This window comes from Macaca thibetana, chromosome 4 (genome assembly GCF_024542745.1).
Source record: "Macaca thibetana thibetana isolate TM-01 chromosome 4, ASM2454274v1, whole genome shotgun sequence".
NCBI lineage: Eukaryota > Metazoa > Chordata > Mammalia > Primates > Cercopithecidae > Macaca > Macaca thibetana.
Window position 1 is genome coordinate 39,461,305 of NC_065581.1, and position 13,809 is coordinate 39,475,113.

Below are 13,809 nucleotides of genomic sequence, written 5' to 3' on the forward strand. Positions count from 1 at the left end.
GCTGGGTTACTAACAGGTCCTAGACCTCAGGAGTCCCAAACCAAGTGGTATATGTGTCCATTAGCAGGTCCACAAGGCAGTCTACCTATACAAAAAGAAGCTTTAGTCCCATTAGCCATCTATTGGGAGGAGAAAGTGAGGGTAACGAAGACTCAGCCTGAGAAACATTCTTGACACCTTGAAAAATGGTTGATTGGGCACTGTCTGGTTTGGGAAACCTTCCAACCCTTTCATTTTAAGATGGCTCCTAAAGGAAAAGGTGATTCTCAAAAAATAACCAAGTCTACAAGGATGAAATCTTTATAGATACTGAATTGAGGGACTGCAAGAATTTGTCATTATACTTGGTTATGTATTTTTCACAGAGCAGAAAATGCCAGTGTTTTCTACTAGTGAACTGAATTTTCAAAAAAAGTATTACACACTTACCGAAAATATTGGCACCTGGCTGCTAAAATTACCCTGTGGGCAGGAAAACGTTTCTTTTCCACAACAAATGTGACGTCGCCATATTCTTCCCCAATCAACAAGGCACCAATATGTTCAGACAAAATGTGCACATGATCAATTTCCCCCACTGCAGTGAAGGGGCGAAGAGGGTGGCTGTTACTCATCTTGTGGAACAGATGATAGTCGCTGATCTATCATATGAAGAAGGAATGAGAGTTAGTGGGGGGAGGGGAGTACACATAGAAAATCACATACCATAAACATAGCTAAGTAAAAATTTAAAGTGCTTACAAAAATTCCCGTGAGAAAGTTAATCAATGGTATCTTTATTAACCCATTTATTTTGAGAAGGAATTCAGTCTGCTTCCCTTAACTGTACTCCCTTCTTCACACTAGGAAAGCAAAAATGCCAGTCTCCAAACACTAACAGCACTTGGAGCCATCAGTCTAGAAAACTGAGCCCAAACACAGGTCCCATATTCCTTACAGTACCTTAGGAAAAGAAAAATCAACAATCAGAATAACTTCTCTTTTGCATAGATATACTGAGTAAGGTTGGGTACAACTATACCCAATAGAAAAGTCATTCAGGCATAGATCTAGGCCTAAATTACAAACAGAGTAAGTGAAATAATCAGATTTCAAATAAGAAGTTTTGGTATGCAACCATCTCAAATATTTTATTAAAAAAAAAAAAAATCTTCTGGGGCCGGGCACAGTGGCTCATGCCTGTAATCCCAGCACTTTGGGAGGCTGAGGCGGACAGATCACCTCAGGTCAGGAGTTTGAGACCAGCCTGACCAACATGGAGAAACTCTGTCTCTACTAAAAACACAAAATTAGCTGGGTGTGGTGGTGGGAGCCTCTAATCCCAGCTACTTGGGAGGCTGAGGCAGGAGAATCGCTTGAACCCAGGAGGCGGAGGTTGCGGTGAGCCAAGATGGTGCCATTGCACTCCAGCCGGGGCCACAAGAGCGAAACTTCATCTCAAAAATAATAATAATAATAATAACAATAACCTTTTGGAGTCACAAAAATAACTTGACATTTATTAATGAACATTTGCATTAGCGTCCTAAGCTCCCCACATCCAACAGAAGAGTAACTCTAACAGTTTTCTCAAGACTGTGGCTTCTACTCCAAACTTGTTGCTCTGATGATCAGGCTGTTTACCAGAACATCATTACACTTTGTCTCATTTCCAGGCACGTTCCTTGCTTTTGTATGCAATGTCTTTCTACAAAAGTAACTGAAAATCAAAGGGAAAACATGATTAACAGCTTTACATGTAAGAAAGTGGCGGGGGTGGGGTGGGGGGGTTATAGTCTTAGAAAGCTTAAAATGTTTCTATTTTTTAATACCGAATGTACTTGCAGGTATTTAAAAAAAAAAAAAAAAAAAAAAAAAGTTGGTCTTGCTCTGTTGCCCAGGCTGTAGTGCAGTGGTGCGATCACCACTCAGTGTAACCTGGAACTCCTAGGCTCAAGTGATCCTCCCACCTCAGCCTGGCAAGTAGCTGGGACTACAGGTGTGTACCATCATGGCCAGCTAATTGAAGGTACTGCTTTGATAAGTGTAAGTAACCGGCAAGTATGTTAGAGCCTTGGCTAGCATTCAGATGCCCCAGGTGAAGAGGTGGTTGTTAGCTCAGAGGTAGCCATCTACCCCTCCGCTGCATCAGAGACTAGAGAAATTGAGCCAGATATGTTTTCTCTGCTAGACCTCCACACCTTTTTGAGTTCTCCACTTGAACCACAATTAAAGGTTGAACAGCTCCTAATCTTTAAACCCCCACATCCAGATCATTAGCAAAGTGTGTGAAAAATGATCTTTCTCTCCTGTGACTGCAATGGAAGATCTTCATGGACCAGATTCCGAATCTGCCTGCTTCAGTTAACCTAGTACCATACACCCACCCTCAAAAGGGGGAGCAATAGCAGTGATGCAGAAGAACATGGAAAATGAGCTAGGCAAGAAAACACCTACCCCAGGTAAGTGAGCAAAATCCTGGTTCCCTACAGTAGGAACATCAGAGAACTAGCAGGATAATCCCCTAACTGCCAAGGGAAATCCTTCTCCCTCAACTGCAGCCTCCATGTGAAAGCCCTAAAAACAGAATAATCTCTAGTCACTTGTGTATGAAAGACCAAATTCAGCTTAAGAGGATCTATTTGAGAGTATGAGCAAGTAATGTATGATACAAGAGTCTTAATGTGTATATACAACAACAGTGTAATACAGGAGTTGGAAAACTTTCTATAAAGGTTCACATGGTACATAGTTTAAAGCTTTGCAGGTTATACAATCTACGTCAAATGATTCAGCTCTATGGTAGGAGCCTAAAGGCAGCCATAGGCAATAAGAAAATGCATAAACATGGCTATCTCCAATAAAGCTATTTCTAGAAAAGACCTAGACTAGACTTGCAGGACACAGTTTGCTAGCCCCTGGCCTACCCTGTGATCAAGGACTGACCTCAAGGACTGACTGTACTCTAGGCACAGGATCAGACTGGGAGGTTTTTTGTTTGTTTCCTGCTGGGTTACCCAACTGATGTTCCTATGATCATTTCCTGTGTTGGCCAGGAAATTCAGAAAGCTACTGGAACCTGACTTCAAAACCTCTTCAATACAAACTCTCACATCACTATCCAATATTTCAATGATCATCCATGACTCTAAACAAAACGCTCTTCCTGGCTGAAAAAAATGCAATGTATATACCCAGTAAATATATTTTCTGGTATATTTTCTTAATATTTAATTCAGGTCATGGCTAATACTCAAATTACTCACTAAATGACTCTTGATGAACAACGATTGATTTTTGGTTAACCAGCTCAGAAGGGAAATTTATAATTCTTAAACTGATATATCATAAACATTAATATTACATATGTATATATCTACCACAATAAGTTCTCTGGAGCTTTACTTCTCAATACATCTAATTTCATTTTGCTAAACTTGCATTTTAATTATGTTTTTCCAAATGGAAACATGAAACTGTTTCATGTACAGAAAATAGCCACTTAGGATAAAATAAACACAATTTTATTGGCATACAGAAATAATTTTAATTAGACTAGTGATTCTCGGTGAGCTTGCCCAATAATGGAATCACATGGGGAGCTTAAAAACAACAACAAAAAAAAGATGCTTGAGTCCCACTCATCAGAGACTCTTATTTAATTAGTATAGAATGAGGCCCAGGCATTGGAATCACCATTCTGAAGTGATTCTACTAAGCAACCTGGAAAAACAGCCACTGATTTAGACTCTTACAGCTGTAGGTTTCCATCCCTTGCTCAGGTGTACAAGTATACCAAAAAAAAAAAAAAAGATCCACAGAAAAAATTCATTTAGCATATAATTTAATTTGAATCTTATTGCAAAGATCCAAAGGTACTAACAAAGTTACCAATGCCACAGTTTTATGCAGAAAATGAGTATTGTTTCACCAATGGGATAGTTTATCTACAAAGTGATAGTTTCAGTCTACCTATGTGTATTTTAAAATGTTGGCCAGGCACAGGAGCTCATGCCTGTAATCCCAGCACTTTGGGAGGCTAAGATGTGAAGATCATTTGACACCAGGGGCTCAGGACCCTGTCTCTACAAAAAAACTTAAAAATTAGCCAGGCATGGTGGCATGAGCCTATAATCCCAGCTAATTAGGAGGCTGAGTCAGGCGGATCACTTGAGCCCAGGAGTTAAAGGCTGCAGTGAGCTATAATTGTGCCACTACACTCCATCCTGGGCAACAGAGCAGGAACCTGTCTCAAAAGGATAAAAAAGAAAAACCAAATTTAAGTTAAATGGATTAGGAAACAAAGAGGCCAAAAAAAAAAAAATCAATATTTGCAGATAATGACTGCCCACATGAAAAATCCATGAGAATCAACTGAAAAATTAGAGAAAATAAGAGGGGTTCACTACAGTGACCACATAAAATAATTATATGAAAGTATCTAGCATTCTTCCATGCCAAAAACAACCAGCTAGAAAATATTAGTAAAAAGATCTGCAGTTTATAACTGCAAAACACAGGTAACTTGTAATAATAAACTCATAGGACATGTAAGGAAATTATAAAACTCCACTGAAAGATTTAAGAAAAATACAGAGACATAAGTTGTTTGGGGACAGAATGATCCAATATTATAAAAACATCCACATTTTCAACTTACCATGGGTTTATCAGTATGTAACCATATTGTAAGTCTAGGAGCATCATTTATATAAATGTAGCATTTCAATTAAATGGGAGAAAATACGGAATTTTTTTCAATAAAAGGTATTGGCTAGCCATTTGGAAAAAAGTAAGCTGAATATTCACATAGGAGTACAAAATGAAATGTATATGGATGTCAGCTTCAGCACTTTCTGTAATGCAAAAAAACTGGAAAAAACCCTGAAGGCCCATTTAAAGAGAATTGGTTAAACAAATAATGGTATGTCTATACAATGAAATATTATAAATGATTTAAAAAGAATAAAGTTAGATACTAATGAACTGAAAAAAATCTTAAGCATGTGTATTTACATACAAAAGACAATCTATAAAACAATAGTATAGTGAAATATCTTGTTTAAAAAAATACACTGAAAATGCAAGAATATACATCAAATTGTTAACCAACGGTTAAGTCACTAGACTGGGGCTGTGGGAAAATTTTGCATAGTGCGCTACATACTTCTGTAATGTTTACAAATGTTATAATGTTTATTTGTAGTAAAACTATAAACAAATATTTCAGTAAGTTTGGCCACAAAATTACAAAATAAATTGCTTTGTGTATGAGATAACAAGTGTTTGGATTTGCCATAGCAATAGAACTTGATTTAGTGACTAAGACAGAAATGGCAAGCAGAGGGGCTATGTATTATCTCCGCAGAGAAAAATTAATTAACAACTTGAAGGCAAGGACATAAAGTTCATTACACTAAAACCAGCAAGGGAAAAAAAAGTTCATTACACTAAGACAGGTAAATCAGATACCTGGGGAGCATGGCCTACTAGGACACTGCATCTGATATTTCCCAACTAAAGATCTTCACCTAAGAGAGTTTCTGTCTGACTTTTTCTAGACTTAAGGCAGATTTTTCCAGATGCAAAGTGTTCTTCAGTTTGCCCCTATTGACTGTCCTGGAGTCTAAACTTGCTGATCCTCACAGCATAGGGCAAGGGCAATCTATTCACTCAAACTGTTCCTTCAAGATGGGGGTAAGAACAGTAGGAAAGGCAGGGGGAAGAAGGACTTACACTGAGAGAGGACAGGAATATCTCAACCAGGAAATGGTACGTTTCATGGTACCATACACAATTACTAGTTTTGGATTCTGGGACCTCATATGAATTTATTTACCAGGGATGGTGGTATAGAAACTATACTATTTTTCTTGGCTATTAACTTTCATGAATTCAAATGCATTAAAAATCAAAAATGACTTAAGCAGCAGTACTAAAACCCTGAGGGTTATTGCCTGCTTATTATGCAGTAAGAAACCAACACCCATTTGTTCTAACCAAAATAATAAACAATGTCCATCAATAAACTGAGAGTACCATATGTAGTTCATAGTGCTGTAACGTTATAATTGCCCCTTAAGGAAGAAAAAACCAAGTTGACCCAAACATCAATTTCTTTACTTAAAGCTCACTTACACAACTGTTTACAAACTTTACTTTAACCAGGGCTAACTACATTTTTTTAGAATTAAAGTTTATTCTCCACTGTTTAATCAGGAAATAGTCAAAGGGCAAAGTTCCACAAGGTGGAGATACCAAAGAGTCCTTGAACACTGTATGAATCTCCCCTGGGAAGCCCTCTCTGCCCGGTGTATTTCCTGACTGAAAAGCCTTTATGGGAAAAAAGACCTTCTGCTCTTTAATTGCAAAATATAAATGATCTTTCTCTTGAGGAAAGAGATGGCATTTACAAGCATATGGTTTAGCAATTTCTTTCTGCTCTTGGTACCCATGTGGTATGTAATTTGAAGGAGTATTCCTTAAACTTTAAATTAATATCGCTTGGGGAGATAAATGATGTCCTGTCTGCATCTTAAACACTCTCCAAAAAAAAAAAAAAAAAAAAAATCACATTCTACTTCTCACAGGAAGGATACTCACTTCTCTTGATATATACTCTACCCTTGTCATCCAAAAGTCTAAGGAAACAGGTGAAGACTGACCATGCTGCTAGAGGTAACCTTGACTCTGATATTTTGCAGACCCAATTCTAAACCTTGCAGAAGAGAATTATCCTCCAGTTCGTAAAGTGCTATGTAAGAACATGAATGGAGTTCACATGACAGGATTCCTGACATACCTTTTCCTCTGGGAAAGACTTGAGTGTCCAAAGTCTCGTCATTTCTGTAATTTTATGTTTGCAAATAAATGTTTATAAATATGCTCCGGTTTAACCACTAAAGAATGGTATCATAAAACATATTTGACAAGATTATTTTATTGAGCATGCATGTAATTCCAGTTTCCAGTTACCACATTGATTCTCTACTTCTTTGCCAATGGCCAAACTAGTTTCTGAATATGTATATAATTCATTCAATTAAAGATTTATTGAGCTCTCTCTACAATACAGGCTCAGTGCTAGGCGACAGAAACACAAAGATTAATGGAAGTCTCTACTTTTGAAGAACTCATTGTCTACTAAGGAAAGTAGGACTAGATAACAAGTAATGTAAATTCTAAAACTCGTAGGCCAGGCCATGATTTTATGAGATTTAGAAAGTCAAATATTTCCGTAAGTACCATACCAAAACCACCACAAAGATGCTAAATAGAATACTAAATGAACAGAACTCAGAAAATTATCAGTTATATTCTTATATGAGAGTAAGGGTTAATATCCACATAACTGGCTATGTGCTCTCCCAAGTGGGCTGCTCATATTCCACGGAGACTGCAATACAAACCACAGGAATTTGGAAAGAAAATACTAACATTTATACTGGTGTGTTTGTATGTATGTATTTTAGACATGAGGTCATGCTATGTTGCCCAGGCTAGACTCAGGCTCAAGTGCTTTTCCCGCCTTAGCCTCTCAAGTAGCTGGGACTACAGGTGCACACAACCATGCCTGGATTGATATTAATTTTTAACCTAGAAAAATGAGAATAAAAATCAGCTTTGCTAATTCTTTTTTTTTTTTTTTTTTCTGAAAGGGAGTCTTGCTCTGTCACCCAGGCTGGAGTGCAGTGGCATGATCTCGGCTCAATGCAACCTCCACTTCCTGGGTTCAAGTGATTCTCCTGCCTCAGCCTCCCAAGTAACTGGGATTACAGGCGCACACCACTATGCCTGGTTAATTTTTGTATTTTTAGTAGAGACAGGATTTCACCATGTTGGCCAGGCTGGTCTCAAACTCCTGATCTCAGGTGATCTGCCCACCTCAGCCTCCCAAAGTGCTTGGGATTACAGGCGTGAGCCACCATACCCGGCCAGCTTTACTAATTCTTAGTAAGTGGACGGCACTGCCTCCTTCTCATGATCTACATGTCAAAAACAGTCATTTGTGTCACCAAATAAATAGGTGACTTGAGAGAAGAGTGGGAATTCCACAAAGAGGCAGGGCTGAAGGTAGTGTCCTTACTTGTGCGTGGTAAGTATTAAGTTAACATGTGCTTGCTTAAGTGAAATTTCCAAATGTTATCTGGTTTTAATTAAAAATTCTCTCTCACAAAATGAGAAGTGAATTATAAAAAGGTTCCCATAATCTGGGCAACATGGCGAGACCCCTTCTCTATAAAACGTTTTGTTTTTAAGTTAGCGTGGCATGGTGGTGTGCACCTGCGGTCCTAGCTACTAGGGAGGCTGAAGCAGGAGGATTGCTTGAGCCCAAGAGGTTGAGGCAGCAGTGAGCCATGTTCATGCCACTGCACTCCAGCCTGGGTGACAAAGCAAGACCCTGTGTGATGGTTAATATTGAGTGTCAACTTGATTGGATTGAAAGAAGCAAAGTATTGTTCCTGGGTGTGTCTGTGAGGGTGTTGCCAAAGGAGATTAACATTTGAGTCAGTGGACAAGAGAGGCAGACCCACCCTCAATCTGGGTGGGCACCATCTAATCAGCTGCCAGCATAAAAGCAGGAAGGGAAACAGCCCACTTGCTGAGTCTTCTGGCCTCCATCTTTCTCCCATGCTGGATGCTTCCTGCCTTCGAACATCAGACCCCAAGTTCTTCAGCTTTTGGACTCTTGAACCTACACCAGTAGTTTGTCAGGGGCTCTGGGACCTTTGGCCACAGACTGAAGGCTGCACTGTCGGGTTCCCTACTTCTGAAGTTTTGAGACTCGGACTGGCTTCCTTGTTCCTCAGCTTGCAGAGGACCTATTGTGGGACTTTACCTTGTGATCGTGTGAGTCAATACTCCTTAATAAACTCCCCTTCATATATACATCTACGCTATTAATCCTGTCCCTCTAGAGAACCCTAATACACCCTGTCTTAAAAAATAAAAAAAGTTCCCACAATGAAACCACTGATTGAAGATAATATAACATTGTCAACACAGCAAATAATAAGAAAATGGCCAATATGACAACTTTACTACTTACTAGCGGTAAAGATTTTATAAGAAAGTGACCCTTGATTATTTTAAATGATTAAATAAATCATTTGAAACACACAATATAATTAACAATGAACCTCCACACAAAAAGCATTAAAATATTTGTTGACTAAATATATATTCATTGGATGTTTTAATCTGAAAACAAGCTTAAAACCAAATTAGAATCTGGTAACAAATTAACCATTTTACAGTAGGGACACTGAAAGTACTTCTCATCTAACAATAATGGCTACTATTTATTGAAGACTTGCTTATAAGCCAGACAGTCCTAGCATTTTACATATATCATCTTATTAAATATTCAAAGAATTGAATTAGGTAGGTACTTTTAAAATTTCCATTTTACAAACAGGAAATTGAGACACAGGCAAGATTAGGTAACTTGTCAAAGCACATACCCAATAAGTAGCAGATTCAGAAAGGGTTTGTCAAGGTCCTGAACTTACAAGACCTTGCTAAGTGAATGTAAGATATCAGAAATGATTCTGACTCTGACTTCTAGACCTGCCAGCTAAATCCTCAGAGGAGCAGTTCTCAAACTTTAACATACCATCTTCAGACCAGGTAAAACATGCCAAGGGTGATAAGAATGAAATGCTATTTTTCAGTTCTCTTTGGGAAGATTATACATACATGTGCTTTGCTAATACAAAGAGAATAATTCACATTGGAACTGCAATGTACAATCTAGTTACTTAAAAGTTACAAAATAAGAATACTATTGATACAAATATGCATCAATATATACTACAGGGTTAAGTGAACAACCTATAAGAAATTTAAATAAAGACTAAACAGTAATTTATAACAAAAAAGAACGGAAACCAATGAAAAGCTCAACTCAACATATACTGATGATATATGTCTTTCTAAAATGTAAAGTAATTCTACCTTATGCATGTTCATATGTTCATATGTGGAGCTTTGCAAAGTTGTTATGCATTGCATAGTAACCAAACCTCTTAGTAGAAAACTTAAATTAGAAGCCTTTGTAAACTGTAGTATTATGCTAATGTGGGTTTCCGTATGCCACATTTTGCATACTCTTAGTGCTTCACTTGACTGGTTATCAGTAAGTTGCCAAAGGATATACATAAATGAAAGACTGATATTTCCTCCTATTTGCCAATATGTTTTGGACCAGTAGCCTTGGGCCATCTTTTGAGAAGTGTTCTTCTAGACTATGAAATGCTCCAGGCTCACTTTGTATAATAACTAACTCTGTGGTGGCTGGGAGAAGCTACTCCTTTATTATTTATTATTTAATCACAAAATATCAAGACTCCCAAGGTAAAAAAAAAAGGCCCAATTTATAATTTGCCAAGTTATTTTTATTTGCTATTCAATTCAAGCACTCTCCAGTCTCTCTGGATTCAACCTCTTATTAAAACAACCTTTCCCAAGTAACTATGAAAAAACAAACAAAATCATTCAAATCAGGCATCTTCCAATAAAATAAGTATCAAATGACCCCACTGAGCTTCATTCTGATTTTAAATTCCCCCAAATCCTGAAGCTTTCTTCTTCTTCTTCCTTCCCTTCAGAAAGGATCAGGTACAAAAACTTACCAGATTTCATAATCTAACTTCCAAATGTTTACCTATAACCTACCTCATTCAGCCACCAAACTTTCCCCTCAGTCTCTTACTTCTCATTTGCTCTAGTATGTGACTTCCTATAAGGCAATCGCCCATAAAATAAGATAAGATGACTTTTAGGAATGACAAGTCATAGACTGCAACTCTAAGAAGTTGGTATCACTTATGGATCTCAGAGATTACATAACTATCCTTTTCCATACTCTCAGCCTTGTTGGTCCCAAGCCATTGAAAACTGCATGATCTGTATTCAGGGAGCAGAAAAATATATGCACCTAGAGCCAAAAAGCAATGAAAAAGTCATGATGAGTGCAGAGGTTATTAGTTGTAATAATATTTGAAAATACAAGACAAGCCATTTCTGTTTAATTTCTTCAGTGGCAACTTATGGGTCTGTAATATTCTTGCTCAGATTTAAATTATATGATATTTTCCTAATTAATAAAGGTTATTATAGCATGAACTCCCATTAAAGCAGTGGAATCATCAATTGCAGCACTTTAATTTCTTTGTAGCAAAGCTACTGTGAACATTTGCATTATTGTCTGTGTAAAGGAAATTGGCTTTTCATTTGTACAATGTTATAAAAATGTTCTACTATGCATACTTTGACTACTGTCGGTTAAACCTGGTATCTTGGCTATTTTCTGTGGAATTGTAAAATAAAAAAGATCAACTCTGAGAAATCTGTACAAAATAAAATCTTGATTTATAAGTTTATCTGTGCCATTCTAGAACATAATCTAAAGGAAATGTTCCACAAATTATACTAGTGTTTTGCTCTTTTTGCCCCATATAACCTCTTCCCCATTTGTTTTATGAACATTAACTTTATTCTAACTCCAACATAACACTCTGTACTGTGATTTTAAAAAAAGAAGCAGCAGAAGAAAAAGAAACTCAGAAACAGGTATCCCCATGCAGTCTAGGAGTTACTGTCCAAAAACTACAGCCATTGATACTGGCTGAGCTAAGGGGCCACTGAATTGACCAAGAATTCTTCCAAATCCAAATCTATAGTGTCTATGTAAGAATAAAGGAAGGAACAGGCACAACTCAAGCCAACAACTTCATTTTAGGAACAAAAAAAAGCTTAGGCAAAAAGAGTTTACAGCCTGGGAAACAAAGTGAAACCTCATCTCTTCAAAACAAACAAAAAATTAGCCAGGCATGGTAGCGCACACCTGTGGTCCCAGCTACACTGGAGGCTGAGGCAGGAGATTCATATGAGCCTTGGAAGTCAAGGCTGCAGTGAGCCATAATCACGCCACTGCACTCCAGCCTGGGTGACAGGGCAAGCCCTTATCTCAAAAAAAAGAGTTTAAGTCCAAGAAGTCCATGTCTCTCCTAATATTAGGAAAATAGACTTTTCCTATAAAACTGCCAGCCTTTAATATTTCAAATTTAATTTTACCACCATACTTCCACAAACCCCCACAAATAAGCAAATATGTGGCCTGCCTTTCACCTTCTTCTATGTGTACATACACTTCACCTACAGTGTGGGAGAATAAAACCCAATTTAAAAAAAGAGAATTTTTTTTCCTTCTGAGAACAAAAACTCTAAAGGGTAGTGGATGGTTCTTCTGTATTCTGTGCACTAATACCCTCAAGACACTAATGAATAATTGATGAGCTTATGATTAGACTGCTATCCTCAGTTTTGAACAACATTCATGGAGCAAATTTAATTCACATCTAATATTGAATTCTCTTTCTTTTATCATGATTGAAATATGCATCAAAGCTGATCTCTGTTCCTTAGAATTTCATCAGTTGATTCCTTACCTAAAGTCATAATACTGGTATGTGACCAACTCAGCTAAAGTACCAACTTAGGATGTCACTGACACAAATTCTCATAGCCCATCAAAAGAAGATATTGGAACTATGCCTTTGTAACAGAAGCTTACAATGCAGGTACCTTAGAAATAAATACACTGACACAAGAAGAAGAGAAACTATTTACACTTTATAAGCAGAATACTTTCTGAAGGTCATTTCTAAAAGAAAAAAATAAATTGTTGTTAACAAATTTTTTAAATGTTGCTAGACTTCATTAGTTGAAATGGCATCACATTATTTGACAAATATAAAGCAGACAAATTATAGCAGACAAATTGTAGCAGAAATGTTGTAAAAAACAAATGCCAGCAGAAATGTTGTAACAGACAAATGCCAGCTTCTCAGAGTATATATAAACGAAGAAGCTTATGTTTTACTTGGCAAACAGGAATCAGCCGCTGATGACAAAACAAGATTCATAAAATACTCTCTTTGCTGTAGCCATGGTAAATCTAAAGTAACCCATACGCCCTGTGGATAAAATGAGATTTAAGTAATTAAAGAAGGTAGCTTTTTAAGGATATTAAATGAAAGATGTTCCATGCAGACAACACAGCAAGGGGAGGAGACACTCAGTGGCACTAATGGAAAATGTGAGACTGAAAAGGAAGTTTGTTCTGAGTAACAACAGAGAAGAGACAGAAACAAATAAACACTGTCGTAGAACCTTGCAATATAAAATGTGCTTAAACTACAATATCTTCATAGAAACAAAGATCAGAAATGGAGAAGTGCTCATAGTTCTGTGGGGGTAAGATCTGGGCAGATCATTTTAAGTCCCTTGAAAGAGGGAAAGGGAAGTTAGGCCACATTCTGTAGTCCTTCCAGCTCTAAAACTAACAAAATCATGTATGTAGAAAATAATGTTCTCGTATACTGTTGTAAGTATAAACTGGTTCAGCTTTTTGGAGGTCAGTTTGGCAGTCTATCAAAATTTTAAATATACATTTCCTACGGCCCAGCAATTGTGCTTCTAGAAATGTATAAGGTTATTAATTACAGCATTGCTTGTAACTGCAAAAAGCTGGGGAGACTAAACGTCCATCAATACAGTGAATGGAAAATATATTACAGTGCATCTATACAATATAGCCATCAATAAGAATGGAATAGATCTATATGTTCTGACTTGAGCGCCAAAGCATGGTAAGTGACATAAGCAAGCAGATCTCGTACAATAGGATCCATTTATTTAAATATATGAAATACATGTGAGGATATATGTGCGTCTAAATACAAATATGTATATGTACATGCGTGGCACCTAGAGGTACCTAAATATTTATTAAATAAACATACACAGAAAAAACAACTCCAAGCA

General features: G+C 37.2%; 1 protein-coding gene across 2 annotated transcripts in view; it reads right to left on the minus strand.

The window, feature by feature from the left end:
• Window positions 1-13,809, minus strand: part of BTBD9 (BTB domain containing 9) — an 820,757-nt gene that overhangs the window by 438,188 nt on the left and 368,760 nt on the right. The window contains exons 1-2 of one of the 2 annotated variants that reach the window (XM_050787636.1): window positions 2,437-3,347; window positions 430-641 (exon numbers count right to left, since the gene is read on the minus strand). In XM_050787636.1, the coding sequence (XP_050643593.1) occupies window positions 430-614 (185 nt within the window). In that variant the 5' untranslated portion in view covers window positions 615-641; window positions 2,437-3,347. Of the gene's footprint in view, window positions 1-429; window positions 642-2,436; window positions 3,348-13,809 lie in introns of those variants that run through there. The other variant, XM_050787637.1, reaches the window with a different exon arrangement.